This window comes from Rhinatrema bivittatum, chromosome 2 (assembly GCF_901001135.1).
Source record: "Rhinatrema bivittatum chromosome 2, aRhiBiv1.1, whole genome shotgun sequence".
Classification (NCBI taxonomy): domain Eukaryota; kingdom Metazoa; phylum Chordata; class Amphibia; order Gymnophiona; family Rhinatrematidae; genus Rhinatrema; species Rhinatrema bivittatum.
The window spans coordinates 308,794,701-308,819,218 of record NC_042616.1 but is presented as its reverse complement, the minus strand read 5'-3'; the positions used below and the strand labels follow the sequence as shown (position 1 = coordinate 308,819,218).

Genomic DNA, 24,518 nt, shown 5'->3' with positions numbered 1-24,518 from the left:
CGTCATGACTGCTGCCGAGGCAGCGGTAACATCGGTCATGGTTATCCGTGACCTACATCACCTTTCCACAGCAGCAGCGTTTGAAGCCCGATTTCGACATGAGGAGAAAATAGCTCCGCGTGCGATCCCGCGCGCGGAAAGAACAGACTGAGGAGAATCTGTACTTCCTGCGCGGGAACCCACGCGCAGCCACAGAGGAACAAAAAAGCTAACCTCTGCTTTGTCAAGCTCCGCCTCCCGGACCTGATTGACAGATCCCAGGACAGCATGGCTAATTCATTCCTGCTATCGACGGGAAAAAGCTTTTCTTTTTAGAGAGGCCTTTAATGTTTGGATGACATCTTTCTGTAGTTATATTGTGATTGGAATGTTCCTTATTTACTTGCATAATGACAATACTTGTGTTTAGATACAATGGGCCGGATTTTAAAAAGGTTACGTGCACTGGCCTATTTTCAAAAGTCCCGGCCACACATGTAAAGCCCCGGGTCTTTACTAAAGGGGTGGGGGGTGGGTGGGGCGGTCTTGGGGTGGGGCAGGGGTGGGGTCAGGCTCCCGGCACAGCGGCCATATTTGTTGCTGTGTCGGAGATTGCACGCCGGAAGTTGGCCGGCGCGCGCAACTTGATCCTGCCCAGAGGCAAAAGGTAAAATAAAGGTCGGGGGGGGTGGTTGTTAGAGTGGGGCTAGGGGTGGGAAGGTCAAGCTAGGGGGAAGGGAAGTTCCCTCTCAGGCCACTCCAATTTCGGAGTGGCCTGGGAGGGACCAGGGGAAGGCAGCGCGGCTTGGCGCACAATTGTGCACCCCCTTGCGCGCCCCGACCCAGGACTTTATAACATGCGCGCGCATTTATAAAATCGGGCGTACGTGTGCGTGTGCCAGGTAGCGGGCGCAAATGTACGCCCGCGCGCAACCTTTTAAAATCTACCCCAATGTGTCTCTGAAATGCTTAGATCAGGATAATCTATTTTAATACAGATGTTATTGTTTGCTTTTATTTGAATATGTTGTATTCCACCTAGCTTGGCTGGGTCATTATAGATGGACTATAAATATTTTTGAAATAAATAAATAAATATATCTCTCAGAAATCTGGACTAAAAAGCAGGGTACATCTCAGTATAACTGGCACTTGTCACCATCATGCAGAATCCTTAGTTGTCAAATTTATGTGGGGCTTGCTCCATTTGAAGCCTTTCCTCTAGCTTTCCACAGTATCACAGGCCCTTCACATATTAACCCAGCTGAAGAAAGCCCTTTTCAAGCCTCCTTCTTCTTCTTTTCTCATGTTCACAACCTGGAGTGTCTCTCTTTTTTGGTAGTAGTCACTTTAGTACTCAGACATTGAACTCTAGACTTTAGAAAGTTGTATATCCTATATGAAATTTAATTCATGACATGGTGCTGCTATGCATGTATCCTTAATTCCTGCCTACAATTTTGATGGATGTGCACTGTAATCAGTCAGTCATCCTTCCAACATTTTTAACAAGTCCTACATACTTTGGCTTGCAAAAGGACAATCATTTGGGGTGTGATAGTTCTTTCTTTCCCTTATTTTCTTCCAGCTCAATTGGAACCAGTACTGTAATTTTGGTGCATGAGCCTTCATTCACAACTGCCTGGAAATTTTCCCCTATTTAATAAACATGCCTTTCCACTTTTACAACTCTATTGATTGCAGCAATTATCTTGAGGCCAGAGCCATGCCCTAAGTCTCCTTGGACTCCTCTGTATCATGATCTCTAAATCTGGCCACCAGGTGTCACCCTTAATGATGACCATGACTCTCCCCCCCTCCCAGGACTATGAACACTTCCCCCACGGTATTCCCAAGTGCAACTGACTCAAAGGACCAGATTTTAAAACACATTTACTTGAGTAAAACTAGATTTTACTCGAATAAATGCACTTTACTTGAGAAGTGGGCTTTTGAGAATATATACCATTGAATTATCCATAGGATTTACTCAAGCAAGTGCACTTGAAAATTGCTACAATAGTATGTTACATTTACACATGAAACTCCTTTGAAAATTAGCTCCAAAGTGTTTAAGGCCTGATTTGGGAATTGAAGGAGGGATCTCCCTCATGGCAGTACACAGCACAACCACAGCTGTCTCTGTCTATCTGAAGCAGACTAAAGACATTAGATAGTCCATGCAGCTTTTTGCTTCTTTTGTCCCAACAAGCTTGGGATGTTATTGTGGAAAAGGGCATTATCTAATTGGATAGTGGATTGCATATCCTTCACTTATACCCAGTGATTAGACCTTAGAAGAGCATATCAGGGTCATGATAGCCCATCTCAGATGAACCTCTATAGAAGAGATTTGCACATCTTGACTCATAGTCCAGTCTACAAATTCATGTCCCATTACTTCCTAGACCCAGACTCTTGATGGGACAGCAAGTTTGGGCAGTTATTCTCCAGGTATTTTTTTAGGGTTTGAACCCAACTCAGCACCTGCCACTCCCCACACCCACTCTTCTCAGGCCTATTTTTATGATTTTGGTTTGTCTTTGTCTCCGGTTGGTAGAGGTTTGGTTTTTTTTACATTTCCCCTTCAGTTTTGTTGAAGACAACCTTTAGCTAGCGAGTAATGCATATGTGAGTGGTGATTCCACTTGTATTTAGAGAAAGCCCTTTTTGGGGCTCTCCAAGCCTTGGATGCCACAGCTATCCATGTTTTCACTAGATCCACAATGAATATGTATGACTTAAACTCACATATTGGTTTTTCAATTATGCAAATTTACCTCATGCATATTGATTGTGGATCTGCTGAAAACCTGATTGACTGTGGTGTCCCCAGGACATATTTGGAAATCTCTGGCCTAATTGCTTACCTGTAACAGTGTTCTCTGATGATAGGGGAGTTACATTTGCAGATTTTATTTCCACCTAGGGTTGTCAAACTTGAAAAAGAGTGAGAACAGCCACTTACCCCTTTCCTCTGAAGCAACAGTCACCCCCTTCTCTCTCTCCCAATCTTCCTTCTTCTGCAGATTTTTTTTTTGCTGAAACAGGAACCTGTCCAAGGTGCCACCATAGTAGTAGAGATAGTAACACACACGTTGTAAAGGTGTTTGTTATGAGTGGAGGAGTAGCCTAGTGGTTAGAACAGTGGGCTACGAACCAGGAGACCAGGGTTTGAGTCCTGCTGTCACTCCTTGTGACCTTGGGCAAGTCGCTTTACCCTTCATTGCCTCAGGTACAAACTTAGATTGTAAGCTCACTGGGGATAGGGAAATACCTACAATACCTGAATGTAATCCACTTTGAAGTGCTGAAAAAAGTGCAAAAAGCGGAATATAAATAAATAAAATAAAGGTGGTGGATGGGGTAATGAGCCAGTGCAAGCTTCATTCCCATGCTTTTCTTTCCATTTGGAAGTCAGGGCTGGACCACTCCAAGCCCTGGGAACAGAGTGAATGCTGGCTCAGTCCCTGACCTGCTATCCTTTACAATGTTCTTGTTATTGTCTTTCCCACTATGATAGGGCCTCAGATCCACAAATAAAGGTCAGAGAAGGAGGTGGGTAATCTCTGCTGGTCTGAAAAACTGAACTTCCTTTGGCTGGCTTTCTCGTCTTGCCAGTTGCCAGACTCTATTAATGAAAACTGGCCAGGCGGTGGCCAAATGCTGGACAGTTGGCAACTCCCATCTTCTTGTCTGCAGATGAGCACATTTAGCTAACGAACAGAACTGAGGCAACATTGCAGAGCTGTGGCAGTGCAATTTTCTGTGTGTGTTCAGAAGTGTTTTACCAACACTTTGAAGAAAGCTCTGGAAAGTGTCCAGTTGGTATCGAGTGCTATGGTATCTCCAACATGTTTGACTGTTTATTTCACTATCTTCAGAAAATCCATGTTACAGATAAGCACTACACTTTTAGTTTCCCTAATTTCCATAAATCCCTTGGTCCTTCTCAGACTTACATTGCTTTTAATAATGAGCAGAGATATGTAAAGAAGATTTCATTTTGCCATGTCTATACTGTTGAACTTTTTTGTAAAAGATGTTCTTAGATAATTAAAATAAATCAGGAATATCTTTAATAAAAAGCATATAAACCTTTTTCTGTAATTTAGGAAGAACCAGTGGTTCACCATATAACTGCAAAGATTGTTGAAAATGTCTGCACCACAGTCTCCTTTCATGCACAAGGCTTCATTACAGGAGAGATTGGACCTGCACTATGGTACATTTTTACACATTCGACTATAGATTCTCTCAGAATAACTGCTATATCGGTAAGAATTGTTATCTTAGTACATGACTTATTTTTGTAAACGTTAACAAAATGTGGAATAATTTTTATTACTTATATGATCAGCTTTCATTGCATTATTTTTATTTTGGAAAATATTTGTGTGTTTTTGGATATACTCTGTATATCATGTATGTAATTACTGAAAATGCCCATTAGCCTTAGAGAGTATCATATGCATGGTAAAATATCAGGAAGTGGAGAATCAGGATGTATTCACTTGTAGGTCTAAGGATATCATCAGTACAGTCTTGCATAACGAACAGAATGTAGCAGAATATTCATTGGTGCTGTGACAACATATTTGTCATTTTCAGATGACGAATAACCTAACTAAATAAAAACCCATGATCATGTGTGTGATAAAACAGGCTTTCTTTAATTGTAAGCTGTCTCAGTAGAGCCACACATATGGATAATATGACTTGAATCATTTGTATTGTTAAAGAAATGTCTTTGAGAGAATTCCAGAAAAATTTCTGTGAATGTACAGGACCTGATAGGATTGAAGCAAAGGTTTCCAGGCCTGGAAACCTTGAACTCTGGGCTGTGAGGCCTGAGTGTAAAAGAGATCACAGGCCTGACAGGTCCAAGTCAAAGATTTCTATGCCTAGCTGGCTTGGCAAGTGTGGAAACCTTGGTCTTGACCCTGCCAAGGCCAAAATCCAATTTTCACAGCACAGACTCTTTATTAATAAGAACACTTTGGCAATAAAAAAAGTAACTTTTTTAATTCAACACATTAAAATAATTGAAAGTACAAGGATCAGCTTATCAGCTATCACTTTGTTTTCCATCTCAATATACCACAGTCTTGTTGCCCCACAGAACTAACTCTTTTGATGCAGGCCCTAACTAAAGCAGCTGGTACCATAGACCCTCGCCCCACCCCAGCAAAGGAGAGACCCCAGTAGAAATTTCTAACAGAGCCTATTGAGGGCACGGGCACAGATCCACTAGCATATTGAGCACACAAGTCCAAGGTCTGACCAGACCTGGCTAAGAAGGTTCAGCATTATCTTTTCTTCCCACCAACAGAGTAGTGGATATCATAAACCCTCTTCATTCAAGGTTGGCACCAAAGTTGATGATAAAAAATATTCTTTTGAAAATCAGTCAGGTTTTTTTTAGGTTTTACAGAATTTCTGTGTGAGTAGCAAGAAGACTGAAAGCACCTTGGGGGACTTGTTGCTGGTCTGCTAGTTGCTGTGCCCCTGATAGTACACCTTGGAGGTGTTGCTGCTGTTTGGCCTAGCTACTATGCCCCTGGTACTACACCTTGGGGGTCTTGCCGCCATTCTGCTTAGTTGCCATGCCACACTTTGGGGGTCTTGCTGCACTCTTCCTTGCTGCTATACACCCTTATGTTACACCTTGCCAGACCCCTGATGTACCACCTTTGCGATCTTAATATCACTCATTCTTGCTGCCATACCCTAGACTCTACATATTTGGAGTCTTGCTGCCACTCTGACTTGCCCCTGATATTACATCTTGAGATTGTTGCTGCAACTCTGCCTAGTTGCCATGCCCTGATGCGATGCCATGCCCTGATGGGGGTCTTGCTGCCATCCATGCCCTTGATGCGATATCCTGGGGATCATGCTGCCACCCTTCCTTGTTGCTATACTCTTTATGCCATACCTTGGGGATCTTGTTGCCACCCTGACTTGCTGCAATTCTCCTAATATACTATCTTAGGGTCTTGCTGTGTATACTTTTTCCCTGTGCTCTTTGCACCAGTATTCAAAGTAAAAGTACACATGCTCTTTTGCTTTGAAAATTTATAGTGGGAGAAATGTGTGCATACTTTTTCTGTGAATACTTTTGTTGACTAGAACTATGCACATATGGCTTAATTTTCTTAAGTTTTTATTCATGTAAAATGCAGTTGTAGGGTTTTTGGAAATGGCCTCGGGCACTATATGCATAAAAGTATTTGCAGAAGTGATTCCTTGCATTTTTTGACATGTATTTAAGAGACATTCCTGGGGTGCAGTTGGGGCAGGAAAATCATTTACTGTAAGTGCCTGGTTTTGATTTTTCAAAAGTATGTAATAAATGAACGCTTATACATTTATACCAAAGCAGGTGTAATTGCATGTACTTATATGGTGCAGACCTGCTAGTTTTCAAATGAATGTAAGTCTGCTTTGAAAGTTTGGGCTGAAGTCTGCATGCACTTTCTACATGCAGACTGTATCCCTTCACAGACTGTTAAAATGTTATCCTCTCTGTTTCATCCCTAACCTAACCTGACCCAGGGAACTCTTGCACTACAGTACTGGTAAAATTGCACGTATGATAGAACAATGCATGCTTATAGGCTGGACAATTTTCAGACATCCAATTTACATGGGTATAATGCTGTTTAACCATAGAAATCCCTTTGAATATTGCTCTTTATAAGGTTCTTTGCATGTGGTACAATGTATTCTTTGGTGGCATTCTTGTAGAAAAATGTATGGCAATATATAGTCATCTCATTAACTAATGCTGGTTTTTTATCATTGCAATTATAGAAACATAGAAACATAGAAAGGACGGCAGAAGAAGACCAAACGGCTCATCCAGTCTCCTGCACCCATAATCCATAGGATTATGGGTGCAGGAGAAAATAATTGAAGTTGATTTAATTCATTGCATTATCTTATTTGCTTAAAGATATTAAAGAAAATATTTGTGAGTCATATACTGCTGTAGAAAGTTTGGTGCCATAATGCTTTAATTTTATGATAATATGCCTATTTTTTTAAGGAAGAATATTTTCTTGGTTTTTAGGCATTGAGTAGAATTACCCGCCACTCACCCAGTGCTTTTCAGAGTGTCATTGAAAAAGTGGGACTCACAGCTGTGATAAATTCATTGGCATCTGGAATTTGCAAAGTACAACAGTATATAGTGACAATGTTCAATGCTATGCTATCATCAGGAATTCATCTTCAGAGACTGACTCAAGAAAAGGTTTGATTTGATTTTACTATATTGAATAACTGAACATATGTAAATGGTGGAATGAGTGGTGGTATATTATATCATAGAATACACACAAAGTTGTAAAAGCAAATATTTGGTTTATTAAATATTGTAAAATATGATAAAAATGAGCAAAGGCAAATAGTATCACAGTGAATATCAGTAAAGGCAAACAACATTAAAATAATGAAAGAAAGATTTATACAGAGATACTTCCCTCACACAGGCCGATACAGTACAGTGCGCTCCATTCTCCCATGGAGCGCACTGTTAACCCGCATTTTCGACGCGCTAGCTTTACCCCGTATTCAGTAAGGGGTAATAGCGCATCGAAAACGCGCGTCCAACCTCCCCGAAACTAATAGCGCCCGCAACATGCAAATGCATGTTGATGGCCCTATTAGTTATTCCCGCGCGATACAGAAAGTAAATTGTGCAGCCAAGCCGCACATTTTACTTTCAGAAATTAACACCTGCCCAAAGGCTGGCATTAATTTCTGCCGGCGCCGGGGAAGTGCCCAGAAAAGCAGTAAAAACTGCTTTTCTGTGCACCCTCCGACTTAATATCATGGCAATATTAAGTCGGAGGCCCCAAAAGTAAAAAAAAATGTAAAAAGTAAAAAAAAAAAAAAAAAATCGGCCCGTGGGTCGGAAGATGGATGCTCAATTATGCCGGTGTGTGTTTTCCAAACCTGTGGCTGTCAGCGGGTTTGAGAACCGAAGCCGGCAAAATTGAGCGTATGCTGTCAAACCTGCTGACAGCCGCCGCTCCTGTCAAAAAGGAGGCACTAGGGACGCGCTAGTGTCCCTAGCGCCTCCTTTTACCACAGGGCCTAATTTGCGTAGGCCACCCTCCCGCGCATTTTTCTGAATCGGCCTGTTAGTCTCTCTATTGTGAGTCAACGTATCTAGGAAAATAGGCACACAAGCCCTGAGAAACCTATGGGTTGACTAAAGATATTCTCCCTCTGGTGAGTTACAATTACTTTATGCTCTCATTCCTGGCTCTAGTCCAGGTTTTGCAAGTTCAGTTAGTTATTTACTAAGCAAAGAAAGAGACAAACATGTAAAACTAGCATGTTTTAAAAGTCTTATGCTAAGCTCTTTTGTAATTAATATTGATCCACATTTATTATTGGTGATTAGCTTTTTTCCATCATTATCCCACCTGCTGATGTCCCAAAGTTCTTCACGAAAACTAAAATAACTCCCTGCTGGTTCCCACAACATAAAAATTGAAAATATATATGAAGTGTGGTTCTTCAAATGTTAGAAAAAGAAAGATCTAATAATTACCACGTATGCCTGCTTTTAAATGGACTTATAAGGTTGTGGTATTTATCAAAGATGACAATCAATAAACCAGAAACCTCACAATTAATTTAAACAGACGATTCTATCAATTATATTTGACCATCATAATAGGCATCCTCGTACGGTTCTCTGACCTTAATATTCTGCCTTATATTTAATCATCGGTCAAAGATGATGATGATATCTTTTTAAAATATTTTTTTGTATATGCTTTTTATCCAAATACCAAATTTCCAATGTGATCAAAAGTTAAAACTTAGCTTACGATCTGACGCCGTTAGTTCTCTTTAAACTTTATATGATGCCAAAAGAGCCGAAAAAGAAAGATGTCATATTTCAATATCTGCTAATAAAATAAAAATGTTGTTCTCTTGATTTTGACTTTGACACTATCGTAAATGTTGCTTCTGTTTTGTGCAGTTAGTAAGAAATTAAGAGCTGCATGACTGTTTCTTGGATATGCAGTAAATTAAAATGTTTGTTCCCAGACAGATTCCAGTAAGAACTGGATATCTAACTATAATAAACAGGAAATTTACCCTGCGCCTGCACGGCTGGTATACAAATTGAGTTCTGCCCCTCCGTTCCTCTACTTTTCAGCTTCTCTCTCTATATGGAAATTGAGCTCCACCCCTCAATCGCCCTATACTTTGCAGCTCTCCTTCTCTCTCTTTCTCTTTTTCCCTCTCTCTGAATTGTCCAATCCCATCTGTACCCAAGCTCAGCCTGCAGTTTGCTACCATACATCTCAGTTACGTACTTATTACACTTCACAGTATTTTCCCATCCTTGATTTGGCTGATATTCTGATATTGTGATACATTTTATGAGATGAATTTTATGGCTGAGTTCCTGATATTGTGATACATTTTATGAGATGAATAAAAATACCTAAAAGCTCAGAGAAATTCATTTATTATTTAATTTACTTCCTTTATATGTGACTAAATATGTGACAATCAGTGTGTGTGTGTGTTTGTGTGTGTGTAAAGGGTATGAAGTTAAAAAAGATAGACAGGGAAAGACTTTGAGGATAAGACACTATGGGGCAGATTTTATAAAACTACGCGCACGCGTACTTTTGTTCGTGCATCAGGCGCAAATAAAATTACGGCGGATATGGCTACGCGCATATCTGTTAAAATCCGGGGTCGGCACGCAGCCTGCCTCCGTTCCCTCCAAGGCCGCTCCGAAATCGGAGGGACCTCGGAGGGAACTTTCCTTCCACCCCCCACACCTTCCTCTCCCTTCCCCTACCTAACCCACCCCCCCCGGCCCTATCTAAACCCCCCCTACCTTTGTTGCACAAGTTACGCCTGCCCGCGCCGGCCCAGCCGCCGGTGCGCCAAGGTCCAGTCCGGGGGCTGGTCTGGAGGGTGCGGCCACACCCCGGAATGCCCCCAATGACGCGCCGGCCGCGATATGCCCCCAACATGCCCCCGATGCGTCGGCCATGACGCCCCCCCGACACGCCCCCCCAGGAAAGCCCCAGGACTTACGCGCGTCCCGGGGCTTTGCGCACGCCGGCAGCCTATGCAAGGTAGGCTCAGCGTGTGCAGGGGGGGTTTGAGGTAGGTTTTCGGGGGTTACGTGCGTAACCCTTTGAAAATCTACCCATATGAATGTCTAGTAGTGCTTTAAAAATGATAAGCGGTAATAATAAGGAAGTGTTTCTTCAGTAGTGGATGAGAATTTAGCTTAAGTATGAAAGCAAGATATGATTATTTATTATGTCTTCTTTTCATATTCAGTTCTGTTCACACCTTTGAAATGGTAACATACTACATAGTAGATGATGGCAGATAAATTCCAAATTGGTCCATCCAGTCTGCAGTTGAAATTCTTCCACTTAAGAAATCCAGTGGATGTCAAAAATTTTTTAGCAGTAGACTTCAGATCCTGTTGTCAAGAGATCTGCTTAATGTGTGGTGTGATTTTTTGCTAATATACCATTTCCTATGGGGACAACCAAACTGCCCACATAGGGCTTTGCACCAGTAATCAAAGCAGAACCATGTGCATAGTTTTACTTTCATTATTGATGCAAAGCCCTATGTGGGCAGTTGTGTGGCTGTGTTTACTGTGGTTACTTTTTCTCTTGGAAAAAACATTCATAGATTTAAAATGTCATCTATGTGTGCTCTTTCTCTCCCCTGATCTAAATATGCCCTTGAGAATGCTTCCTGGTAATTCAAATAAAATGATATATGTTGTGAAACAATGTGCGTCATTTTGCCCACTTTGAGGGTGGGCAGTTTTCAAACCACTTTGAAAGTTGCCTTCTATGGGGCAATTTAAATACTACCTGCATAGTTGCAAAGTCTTTGCACCAGTTCTTAAAGTAAAAGTAAACATTATGCTTACTTTGATTATTTCCCAAGGGAAAAGTACCTGAAGAGATTTGAACCTATGTTGTGTGTGGATACTTTTTTCTCCCCTGACCTAACCCCACCTTGGGAATGCCTCCACTGAAATGCAGGCAAAGGGGTACGTGCGTACCCTCCGAAAACCTGCCCCAAGCTCCCCCTGCGCGCGCCGAGCCTATGTTGAATAGGCTTGGCGTGCGCAAGCCCCGGGACGCACATGTCGGGGGCGTGTCGCGGTGGGGCGTCATCCGGGGGTGGGGCCGAGGGCGTGGTTCCGGCCCGGGGGCATTTCGAGGGCGTGGCCGAGGCCTCCGAAATCGCTCCCAGGCCGGGGAATTGCGCGCCGGCCGGCTGGCTGGTGCGCGCGAGTTACTCCTGCCTCAGGCAGGCGTAACTTTTCTAACAAAGGCAGGGGGGGGGTTTATATAGGGCTAGGGGGGTGGGTTAGGTAGGGGAAGGGAGGGAACGGAGGTAGGCTGTGCGGCTCGGCGCGCGTAGGCTGCCGATTTTGGGCAGCCTTGCGTGCGCCGACCCGGATTTTAAAGGATACGCGCATATCTATTACAATACGGCGTACTTTTGTTTGCGCCTGGTGCGTGGACAAAAGTACGCACGGGCATAGTTTTTAAAAATCTACCCCACAGTATGTAGATTGTGGAATTATGGGCCTTAGCGCATATCATGCTAGATTTCCTTATGCCTAGAGGCATATTCTTTCAAAGTTCAAAAGATCAATCCAACTCTATATAATTTTAGGAAACTATGGCATATATTGCACAATGTATACTGAATGGCAGTAAAAAAAAAAAAAAGATACGGAACCAACAACCAACAGCAGGAGGTGAGGTTAATTGAATGACTGAGATCTATGACCACGCCCCCCCCTGATGTCACTGGGAGCTCCGGCGACGGTTGAAGAGCGCCTCACCATCAGGCGCCGTGCGTCGCGCGCCGAAGGTGCGTGACAAAGGGGCCCTCCCCTTTGTGCACCCCTTCGTGCAACCCTTGTGCTTGTAAAAAAAAAATAAATCTTTTATATATTTCTTTTATTTAAACTTTATTCCAATTCTTTACCTTTTCTTTTCGCTTGTTAATAATTTTAATTAGAAATGTCCTTTGTATTAGACTATGGAAATTTATTTCCTGCTATTCTGTTTAATGTAAACCGGTATGATTTACATCGGATGTAAGAATGTCGGTATATAAAAATTAAAAATAAATAAATAAATAAATGTAAAGAATTATGCTGCAGTATGAATCTACCCCTCTGCTGCCTCATGAAGTTGGGAGCATTATTATACCTTCTTTGACATGAATAATTATTGGATCTCAGTTTCTGTTTGTTTAAATCATTACTAAGGTCATACTTACTTTTTAAACACATTTTTTTAAGGTGACCATTTTCTAATTATTGTTACAAGAGAAGCAGCTTTCCTTACATGAATAATCCATTACATGGTTCCACCAGTTTGGATCTGGGTTCATGTAATGAACTTGTTATTTTGAAAGTTTTGAAATTGAAACTTGTGGATGCATGTCTTGATCATCATCTTTTCTGTTGTAAAATATAACTAAGTGGTTCTTAAGAGAGCTATTTTGTTTATTCTAACTTAATTCCTACATAAATATGTGAGTATTTTCTGTTTCTAAACTTGTTTTGCAGGATTTTCTTACAAAGATCATTCGCTTATTGGAAAGTCCTTCACCTGTCATTCGAGCCAAAGCTTTTCTGATTCTTCTACAGATTTTAATTAACAACAAAGAAATGTTGCTGCTTTGCTGCCAAACAAGGTATCCTGTACAAAGGAAATGCAATTAAATTAGAGATACCAGTTTTCTTTCTTAAGACTGCTGTCAGACATCTAGGAGTATAGAAGAATCACTGATTTTCTGAGAAACTTTTTTACAGATTTAATTATTTAGAGGGCAATCAAATATATTTCCATGGATAAAACACACTTTTACCTGCAGAAATGGGATCTTCGTATGTTGCCTGTAAAGTTCATGGACCCTTGTTGCTGTGGAGAGGTTGGCTCACCTATAGGGAAAGCCCTACAGATTCTCTGTGACAGCCGGTGAGACTTGGCATGTTGGAGACTGGTCTGGAGCTTCACTTATTTCAGCCCCTTTCCCCTTAGGTTGAGCCCTCGGGTTCCGGGGGCCGACAGACTTAGGCATGGGTCTTGTGACAGTTCATAATGATGTAAGTCCTGGTTAAGACTTACATTCTAGGCAGGCGACAGTCAAGAGTAGTCGAGGTCCAGGCTGAGGTCAAATGCAGGCGACAGGCAAGAATCGTCAGAGTTCAGGCTATGGTCAATGTCAGGCAGCTGGCAAAGCAGGTCAGAGTTCAGGCTATGGTCAAATCCGATAGTCCAAGGGTAGGCTTGGAATATACTGGGGGGGGGGGGGGGGGGGGGCAAAGATACTAGGGCAGGGAGAATGAGACAGGCTGGACTTGGAGAAATGAGACAGACTGAGCTTGGAGAGACGAGATAGCCGGGGCTTGGAGAGATGGCAGGCTGGAACTGGAATGCAGGATCAAGAAGGCTGGATGCGTTACACAGGATGCAGCAACTCACCACTATTAGGATGCAGGCGACCCGTTCCTAGGACAGGGAGAGTAAGTGTCTGGGGTGGCCCTTTATAGGGCTAGGCAGGTGATGTCATCCATTGGTGCCGTGGGCATTTTCCTGCTATAAGCTCTTTAAATTTGGCTGAGTCCAGTGTGTGCGCTCCTAGGGACATGGGAGGCAAGGAGAGTGGCAGCATCCTGCCACGGGACAGAAGAGTAGTGGCATCCTGCCGCATGGCCAGTCGGGGAACCTGGGTGAGTGCACTGGCTCACGGGGGTGTCCTGTAAGCTGGCAAATGTAGCATTGCCCACCTCAATGCAGGTACAATTGTGTGCTTTGTTGAATAAAAACGTGAATAATTTTACCAGTATTGCTTACATTCATCCCCAAAACCAGGGTTAGGTGGGGGGAGGAAGCAATGTGCTTGTTTTGGTTTTTCAATAGTATGCACATTCTTTTGACTGGAAAAAAATATCCTATACTTCTCCAGTGATTGGCAGCTTAAAGTGGCTAATTACACTGCAAGAAATTACCAGTTATATTTTCCAAGGGTGCGCTGAGTTTTTTCATTTTCTTCATTGATTTGAGTGTGAGACTGGTCTCCTCTGCTGAGGGCCCCTGGACTACTTCACTGGGTTACCTTCACTGCTGCCCACTCCCCGGGCGGTACCATCGAGCTGTACAATAAATACAACTTCTCTGTGCCTGCGTGTATAGAGTTTAGCCTAGTACTGCGGTTCCTCACGAGGCTCCTCCCTGTGGGAGTGGCCATCACCGCAGTACCCAAGAATCCACTCCAACACCTCATAACCATAACACAGAGGCCCGCCCTGAGGATCTCTGCCAAAAGACTGCTTGGTCTACTGCTATATTTGTTTGCAAAGCAGATTTGCCATTTTTTGGCTTCAATTTCTAGGTTTAGTGTTTTCTCCATGGTTATCTAGTTGGTCAGGGGTATCCATGTTGGGAACCTCGTTCACTCTTTATTTTTCTTATCTTGGCTTGGGTATCGATTAATACTGAGGGACTGCGGGTGGCACTCTCGTATATGTGGCAGTGCCCAAAGTTTTGTTCTCTACCTCCATCTGCTGATAGAGATGAATAAAACTCCCTTGTCTGGACTGATCTGTGATATTACAGGAACGAAAATTAGCAGGTAAGAACCAATTTTCCTCTACCGTTCCTGGGCTATATTGTCTCTTCAACTGGATTTAAGAACATAAGAACATAAGAAAATGCCATAATGGGTCAGACCAAGGGTCCATCAAGCCCAGCATCCTGTTTCCAACAGTGACCAATCCAGGCCATAAGAACCTGGCAAGTACCCAAAAACTAAGTCTATTCCATGTTACCATTGCTAATGGCAGTAGCTATTCTCTAAGTGAACTTAATAGCAGGTAATGGACTTCTCCTCCAAGAACTTATCCAATCCTTTTTTAAACACAGCTATACTAACTGCACTAACCACATCCTCTGGCAACAAATTCCAGAGTTTAATTGTGCGTTGAGTAAAAAAGAACTTTCTCCGATTAGTTTTAAATGTGCCCCATGCTAACTTCCTGGCGTGCCCCCTAGTCTTTCTACTATCCGAAAGAGTAAATAACCGATTCACATCTACCCGTTCTAGACCTCTCATGATTTTAAACATCTCTATCATATCCGCCCTCAGTCATCTCTTCTCCAAGCTGAAAAGTCCTAACCTCTTTAGTCTTTCCTCATAGGGGAGCTGTTCCATTATCCTTATCATTTTGGTAGCCCTTCTCTGTACCTTCTCCATCGCAATTATATCTTTTTTGAGATGCGGCGACCAGAATTGTACACAGTATTCAAGGTGCGGTCTCACCATGGAGCGATACAGAGGCATTATGACAACCGGTCTGTAGTTGTTTGTGGTTTCGGTGCCCACGTCTCAAGAAAGTATGGGGCAATATTCCATTTATTTTGTTGTGCCCAAGAAGGAGGGCTCCTTTTGTCCCATCCTGGATCTCAAGAGAGTCAACTGTTATTTGAAAGTGACTGTTTTTCAGATGGAAACATTTTGCTCTGTGATAATGGCAGTGCAGTCGGGGGAATTTTTGACCTCCCTGGATTTGTCAGAGGCTTACCTTCATATTACCATCCGATTGGAGCGTCAACTCTTTCTAGGATTTGTGGTGTTGGGGGCGCCATTATCAATTTCGGGCACTGTCCTTTGGTCTAGCCACCGCACCCAGAACATTTTCCAAGGTTTTGGTGGTCATAGTGGCAGCCTTGTAAAGAGAAGGGATCCTGGTGCACCCAAATTTGGCTGATTCGAGCCAAGTTTCAGGAAGAGAGCCACCTGGTAACACACAAGGTGATCTCCTTATTGCAGGAGCTTGGCTGGGTGGTGAACCTGACCAAGAGCAATCTTCAAGTTATCCCAGTCTTTGGAGTATTTGCGGGTTTGGTTTGACACCCGGCAGGACATAGTTTTCCTACTGGAAGGTCTGATTCAGAAATTGATGTCTCAAATGCATCAGTTGGTGAATGCCATGCGCCCGATATTGTGGTCATACCTACAGGTACTCAACTTGATGGCAGCATCCCTGGAAGAGGTGCCATGAGTGAGGGCGAATATGCGTCCTCTTCAGCGCTTTCTGCTGTCTAGTTAGAACCCGCAGTCTCAGGACTATGCGGTTCGGCTCCATGTCGATGGATGTCTGCTCCGGCCCCCAATGATGGTTGCAGGAGGATCATCTGAGGAAGGTAGTTTTTTGTCCTCTCCAACCTGGTTGGTTCTCATGAGAGATGTGAGTCTCCATGGTTTGGAGGCTCATTGTCTGGAGTTGACGGCCCAAGGGCATAGGAGTGCCAAAGGGTCCCGCTGTAACATCAATCGGCTGGAAGCCTCGGCGGTATGGCTGGCATGCTTGCAGTTCAGCCACAGGCTGTGGGATCAAGCGGTTTGTGCGATGTCAGACAACGCAATGACAATGACCTACATAAATTGGCAGGGAGGAAACGACCCAAGCCAGTGTCGCAGTAAATAGACCAGTTTATGGTATGGGCAGAAGGTCATCTGCAGATGATCTCGACCTCTCATATTGCAGGAAAAGACAATATGTGAGCAGACTTTCTAAGCAGGGAGAGTCTGGATCCAGGAGAGTGGGTGTAGCCAGCCGAAGCGTTTTAGCTGATTGTGGATTGCTAGGGCCTTCCATTCCTAGACCTGCTGGCGACTTCTCGAAATGTGAAGGTTACTCGCTTTTACAGTCACAGGAGAGATCTGTGGTTCCTGGAAATAGTCACTCTCATACAGGTCTGACCAGAAGACAGATTGCTTTATGCCTTTCCTCTGTGGCTTTTGCTGGGCAGGATAATTCGCAAGATCGAAGGCCACAGGGAACTAGTACTCCTGGTGGCGCCCGACTGGCCCAGGCATCTGTGGTATGCGGATTTGCAAAGACTCCTAGTGGAGACTCCCCCCCCTTTCACCTTCTGTCACACATGGATCTGTTACAGCAGGGACTGGTTCTTCATGAGGATCTGACTCAGTTGTGTCTTATGGTTTGGCCATTGAGAGGGTTCACCTGTTGAAGCATGGTTATTCCACTGCGGTGATTGCCACCTTATTCCACGCTCACAAGTTCTCTAGTTCCTTGGTTTATGTGCAGGTTGGAGAGTTTTTGAAGCCTGATGGGTGGAGTGTGGTGGTCTTCTTCGTTCATTTATTATCTCACTCATTCTGGACTTTTTGCAGGATGGATTGATTGAAGGATAGGACCTTGATTCCTTAAAGGTGCGGCTCTTAACTGTTTCAGGAGCCAGGTGAATGGTGCTTCATTGTCGTCTCACCCTGAAGGGAGTGAAGCATCTTAGGCCTCCCTTGAGGTTACCAGTTCCCTTGTTGAGTCTTAATTTGGTGCTAGATGTTTTGGCAGACTCTACATTCCAACTGCAGTGTAACCTTTCCTTGCAGTTGTTGCCCTTGAAGAGTGTGTTTCTGGTGACTATATGTTCAGCATGTCAAATTTATGAGCTGCAGGCCTTGCCTTGCTGGGAGCCGTTCCTTCGGGTGATTCCGGGGGCGTTTCCACTGCGTACTGTTCCATCCTTGCCCAAGGTAGTCTCGGACATTCATTTGAATCAGTCCATCTCCTTGCTGTCCCTGGATAAGATCAGGGATGAGAAGTATATCCCCTCTTGTTCTCCTTGGATATCAAGAGACTTGTCATGCAGTATCTGGAAATTTCTGAATCATTTTGAAAGACAGATTGCCTGTTTGTTCTCCATGGCGGAAGAAAGGGCGCTTCGGCTTCGCAGGCTACATAGCTCACTGGATTAAGGAGGTTGTCACGGCTGCGTATGTGGAAGCTGAAAAGCCGTTGCCTACTCAAGTTAGGGCTGATTCCACTAGGGCTCAGGCAGTGTCATGGGCAGAGATTAGTTTGTTGTCTCCCATCGATATCTGCTGAGCTGCGACGTGGTCCTGCTTACACACTTTTTCCAGGTTTTATCATCTGGATTTGCTGGCCCGGGAGGATGCAGCCTTTGTACGAGCAGTGTGGACTGGACTGCGGGCAGTCTCCCACCCTGTTGGGGAGTAGCTTTGGTACATCCCACTGGTCCTGAGTCCATCTGTCTACACTAAGGAAAATGAAATTATCAGGTAAGTAATTTCCCCAATATGTCTAGAGTGCGTATGTGTGCTCCTAATTTTAATCAGTTATGTGAGGAAATGTTATTTGCATATCTTTCCTTAGGATTTGTCAGCTTTTATACGCACAAGAGAACACAATTTAAAACATGCATGCATGAAGGAAATAACCAGTTTGACCACTTAGTCCACCAGTTTGCCCAGTCTATCTCTAAGTCATCAAGATCCCATTGGTTCTTCAGCCTGCACTCCTCCCAGTTTACCCAGACCCCATACCCAGTCAGGTTTTGGCTATAGCAAGTTTTATTCTGACGTATACCTGAAAAAGAGCAGAAGTAAATATGCACAGGTAACAGCCCAATACACACTGTGTTCACTGGGTTTAAAATTTGGATTTATGCGTGTAAATGTTAGCCCCACCCGGAATGCCCTTGACCTGCTCCAAATTCACCTTTTTTTTTTTTTTTGCATATTCTGTTTCTGTTGCTTACACAAGTGCATGTACGTGAGTAATATTCTGATTTTAAAATAAGAGTTGCACATGCTCGGCCCATATACTTGCTTATATGGGCCTTTTATCACAATCAACTCTTAAAGTTCACCCCATAGATTGTCTGGAAAACAGAAGGAATTCTAGTAGGGAACATGGCCTTAAAGCAAAAAGAAAAAGTGAACAAGAGTTGGCTAGGAGATTGCAAAGCCAGAAGAATCAGGAAGCGGAGGGCTGTTGGTAAATGTGGTTTGATGCTCCTTGGCAGAGAATCAAATAGGATGAACGTAGAAGCCACGGAAAGGTGTTTAATAATTGGGAGGCATAGCTGAGGCTTATTACAGAGAGATACTGTAGGGAATCAGCATGTCTTTTAAAAGAGAGCACTGTATTTCAGGCAGGGAGAGAAGGATAGAGTCAGGTGGGATGCCAGGAGAGAAGGCTCGCCCAGACCCAGATGCAGAGATGCCCACAACCTTCGGTTAAAGATTTAGAATCTGCAGGGGTACAGTTGGGAAGCAGTTTTATAACTGCCTGGAAAATTGGAGTAGCCTGTGTGTGACTAGAATATATCTTATCGGAGTGATTCTGATTATGTCTTAGGAAAGGATCTGAAAGCTATCTATCCCTGGATAACTGTATTTGTTGATATTCAGTGAGATGATTAGTCCTCTAAATACCCTGGATAAGGTACTGTAGCCAGATAAGTTACCCACTGAATGTTTTTTTTGTGTTTTTTTAATGTATCTCTTTTTATTCTCTCATGCAGTGATCTATGTTATTTATCAATTAATATTTAGTTTGCACAGAAATGGACAATATGTCTTCTCAAGGAAAGCTTAAACAACATGAAAAAAATCATCTTACTTGCATTGTTTTGCCCACTCGTAACTTAGACATGGGTATCCTTTTTTGTTAAGAGGTAATTGTCTGTACTTGCTTGTATGCAGACTGGTGATGTACATTGAAAGAGACAGCAGAAAAGCCATGCCCGGAAAAGAGCAGCAAAGTGGCAACGAATACCTGTCAAAATGCCTGGATCTCCTCATCTGTCACACTGTGCAGGAGCTACCAGGAATTCTAGGTAAAATGAGCTGAATGAGTGTAAACATCAATATTTTTCATACCTGTTTCTTTATCTCAAAACTATAAACGTCTATGTGATGAGATAATATAAGGAAATAGAGTCTTTTAAAAGTATTTGTTATCAGTTTTTCATTGACTACTGCTTGACACTCAGGGGCAGAGTTTTCAAATTGCTTGGGGACAAAGTGTGCGGGTACTTCTAATATGTGGATTAGTTTTCAAAGCAAAACTACATATATACTTTCCCTTTGTGACTTGCTGCAGGTGCTTGGACATTTGCACCTGCTTTTTGAACTGGTACTTTTCCCATGGAAAATTAGATGCGTAAAGTTGAAAACGCAATCTACAAGTATTATTTTCTTACCCCATCTAAACATGCTCCTGGGAACATTTCCTCTAAAAGTGGTTAAATGTACACACATTAGTGTAGATTATCAAAAAGCTGCGCTTGTAAAAAAACGGGGGTTACACGTGTGGCCAGACATTGCGCACGCCGTGCACATTTTCAAAGGGGCCCGGCCACTGAGGTTATGCGTATTACGTACAGAACTGCCGGGCCTCTTTGAATGGGAGGGGTGGATAGGGGAAGGCCAGGACAGCGCCATTCATTGCTGTCCCGGAGCCTCATGCGCCGTCTGGCTGCTGGTGCGCGCAACTTACTTCAGGTCGGGCCCTGAAGTAAGTTAGAAAACAAGAAAAAAAACCCCAAAAAGGAAGGATTTAGGGGGTGGGTAGGAGAGGGGAAGGGGAATGGAGGTTAGGGTAGGGGGTAGGGAAGTTCCCTCCCAGTCTGCTCCTTAATTGGAGCGGACTGGGAGGGAACTGGGGAAGGCCGGGATGTGCCATTGCGCGGAATTTGCATTACTCTCCCCCCCTTGCGCACGCCACCTGCTGGTGCACGCATGTTATAAAATAAATGCGTACATGTGAATGCGCTTCTTTTAAAATCTATGCCATTGTTCCACAATGTATGTACTTTAAGCCGTATTGATAGAGAGCAATTTTCAAACAAGCAATTGATGTGAATAAATTGTTTTCTCCTGCATAAATAGCTTTGAAAATTCCTCTCTCAAATTTACAGGGTCATTTTTCAAATCACATTAGGGACTTATCGCAGGTGTTAGGGCTCTAACACCTGTGATAATACCATAACGTTCTCAATAAATAGCGCATCGCGAGATGCCTATGCAAATTTTAAAATTTTTCCCAAATGGAAGGAGTTTTGGCAGAGTTAGGGCAGAATAAATTAAAATGAGGGGTGCTTAGGGTTGTGTGTGATAATGTAACGCATGTTATCTCAGGATTTAACATCTGAAATAACTACCCTTTTTTTCCTGGCGTTATGTTGTGTGTTATGCTCAAAACAGGATTTGCGATAAAAATTGAAAATCCTGTTTCGGGCAGGTGAGGGGGAGAGGGAGGGAGAAAGAGAGAGAGAGCGCCTCTGGGGAGGCATACATTTTAGATAACTTTTTATACCACTATAAGAGGGGCAACTAATAACTCGGGTGAGGTTTTGGTGGTGGCCTAGGTTTTGGGCAGCAGTTTTACATGCACAGTCAGCGGTATGAACAGCACAGAGGACATCAGTGAAGATTTGATGTGATTTGGAGTGAATAAAGGTACACAAAGGTGAGATTTGTACAATGTACTCTCGACCTGGTTTGATGCACTCTCTATCTAGCTGCTATCAAGCTAAGTCAAGAGTACAATGCACAAATCTCACCTTTGTGTACCTTTCCTCACTCCAAATCACATCAAATCTTCACTGATGTCCACTGTGCTGTTCATACCTTTGACTGTGCATGAAAACCTGCCCCCCAAAACCTAGGCCACCACAAAAGCTCAACCCGAGTTACTAGTTGCCCTTCCTATAGTGGTATAAATAGTTTACTTATATGAGAGCCTTATAAAGAGTCTTTCTCTCCATCTCTCTCTCTCTCTTCCCAAATATTGGCAAAAGCCTGTCTGGGCACTTCACAGGGTGCGATGTGAAGATATCACAAGTGCGATGAATTTAACACACGTTGTGGTAAAATACCTATGCGATGTGCTAAAATAGCATGTGTCACAATATCTAAAAAATTATCCTAACCACACCCCTTTTTTTCGCGGGTGCTATTTTTGCTATATTTATAGCAAAATGATAAATCTAGATCTTAATTTGCTAAATGGTATACCTCATCTGTACATTAAACAGACTGAATATTGCTTGAATACTGTGAATTTTGCTGTCTAGTTGGTTATAAGTTGAATGGGTTCGATTTATCCTTGTTGTTTTGGTCCTCCACTTGGCAAAAAGGGCCAAACAAGCAGGTTTGACAAATATAAACTATTTGAAAAAGATTTATTTGGAGCTGAAAATGTATTTGGCATAGGCAAAAAAAAGAAATTATGGGCACAGAGAAGATGGAAGCACTTTAGAGATTCCATTAACACTCTCTACTCTGCCCCTCAACTTCATTCACCAGGGGTTAATCATTCACTTGTTTGGTATGGAGACCCTCATCTCAAATATGTCTATTCTTGTTTAGAGCAATAATAACATTTTGGGCTTTTCTTTTTGTAGCATAGTTAGCTCCTTTTATTTTCTGTAGGGAAAAAATGTGGGGTGGGGGTGTGAATGGGAGCTGCCAGGAAGTGTGTGTATGTGAGAGAACATGTGGGAATGGAGAAGCTGTGTGTATATGTGTGAGGGAGTGTATGGATGGAAGTGGGAACCTGCGTATGAGACAGCGTATGAGAGTGGAAGCCTATGTATGTGTGGGAGTGGCAGCCTGCTTGTGAAAGTGAAAGCCTGTGTGTGTGTATGAGCCTACATGTGAGAGCCTGTGTGTTTGTGTGGGAATGTGAACATGTGTGTGAGAGAGAACGAAAGAGTGATAGCTTGTGTGTGTCTGTGGGGGGGAATGGGAGCCGGCATGTGAGAGCGCCAGCCTGTGTGTGTGTGTGTGTGTGTGTAGGAGTGGGAACCTGTGAGTGAGAGCCTGCATGTGTGAGAGCATATGAAAGTGGGAGCTTGCATGTGAGAGAGAACATATGAGAGTGGGAGCCCGAGTGGGAGCCTATGTGTATGTGAGAGAAAGCATGCAAGAGTGGGAGCCTCTGTAAGAGAAAGCATGTTTTTGAGAGAGTGCATGTAAGACAGAATCTGTTTGTGTGTATGAAGGAGGAAGGCAAGAAGACAAGAGGAGAGAGAAGAAACAGAAAGAATAAGAGATCATGAAAAAAAAATTAGGAAAAGACAGACAAGGGGAACAAAGAGACCAGGACCAACTGATTAGAAAAATAAGATCAGACAGCAAAAGTAAAAAAAAAAATAAATTTTGAGCAATTGGAATATGTCATTTTTGGGCATGTGCATTTCTTATATATTTGTATTTTGCTGTTTGTTCAGTATTCCATTGTTTACAGAGGCTGAGGCTGGTTTCTCAGGCTTTCCATTTCAGTTTTGTTTCTAATTTGTAGTCCCTTATTCTGTATTAGGTAAGGATCTGTCTGTGTTGCACATGAGTGACAGAAGTGCAGTATTTTGGCTAGCATGTAGTTTCTCTGTAGGGATTTATAACAGTTCGGCTTGTTCTGTATACCCATTACGTAATGTATTAGTGTTCTAGGGTTTGCTTTAATTCTTGTCTTTGCTGCTGTTCAAGTCCTGAGAGTTACTGCTGTTACGGTATGGCATGGGAAGGTTCTAGGTGGTTTTTTTTTTTTTTTAGGGATTTGTTTTACTTCACAAAGTATTTAGCATTGGAGGGAGTTTGTTTTGCTGTCACTGAGGTGGCACCAGCATTTGAATATATATTTTTTGCATGTTCTAATTCTGTTCTGTTCTTATGATGAATATTATGATTATTGCTATAAGAACATAAGAAAATGCCATACTGGGTCAGACCAAGGGTCCATCAAGCCCAGCATCCTGTTTCCAACAGTGGCCAATCCAGGCCATAAGAACCTGGCAAGTACCCAAAAACTAAGTCTATTCCATGTAACCATTGCTAATGGCAGTGGCTATTCTCTAAGTGAACTTAATAGCAGGTAATGGACTTCTCCTCCAAGAACTTATCCAATCCTTTTTTAAACACAGCTATACTAACTGCACTAACCACATTCTCTGGCAACAAATTCCAGAGTTTAATTGTGCGTTGAGTAAAAAAGAACTTTCTCCGATTAGTTTTAAATGTGCCCCATGCTAACTTCATGGAGTGCCCCCTAGTCTTTCTACTATCCGAAAGAGTAAATAACCGATTCACATCTACCATAAGAACATAAGAACATAAGAAAATGCCATACTGGGTCAGACCAAGGGTCCATCAAGCTATTTTATTGTAGTTATGATATTCTCTGCATTTTTTAAAAGAGGATTCATAAAGGAATACTTTGATATTTGTTTTATTATGTAATTGGATCTGATGTTTCTGTTAAACTTCTTTTTACTTGATGTGTATTTATAAACTGCAGTAAATATAAAATAAGGTAATATAGACTAATAAGGTATTTTTAATGTTGGTAAGTGCTTGAAATAATAGAATTAAAATATTTTAAAGCATCACTCATGATGAAACTACTTTTAAATCCATTGTAAGATGTATTCTAAGGCATTATTTATTGATAAGAGTACAAATAGTAGGGCCTAGACTTATATGTCAACTGCCCACCCATGTTAATCTTGGCCCCCCCAAAAAATTCATTTCTCCAAGGACAAGCAGGACGGTAGTCCTCACGTGTGGGTGACATCATCCGATGGAGCCCGGCACGAAAAACTTTTGTCAAGAAACTTTGACCGGCAGACTGAGCATGCCCAGCTTGCTGCTATCCA

The 24,518-nt window shown here is 42.7% G+C and overlaps 1 protein-coding gene across 1 annotated transcript in view; it reads left to right on the top strand.

Moving 5' to 3' along the window:
* The window catches only part of ULK4 (unc-51 like kinase 4), a 1,180,200-nt gene that overhangs the window by 479,475 nt on the left and 676,207 nt on the right, over nucleotides 1–24,518 (top strand). Inside the window, exons 20-23 of the mRNA XM_029589702.1 lie at nucleotides 4,095–4,256; nucleotides 7,055–7,237; nucleotides 12,593–12,720; nucleotides 19,564–19,697. Of these exons, the coding sequence (XP_029445562.1) occupies nucleotides 4,095–4,256; nucleotides 7,055–7,237; nucleotides 12,593–12,720; nucleotides 19,564–19,697 (607 nt within the window). The remainder of the gene's footprint in view (nucleotides 1–4,094; nucleotides 4,257–7,054; nucleotides 7,238–12,592; nucleotides 12,721–19,563; nucleotides 19,698–24,518) is intronic.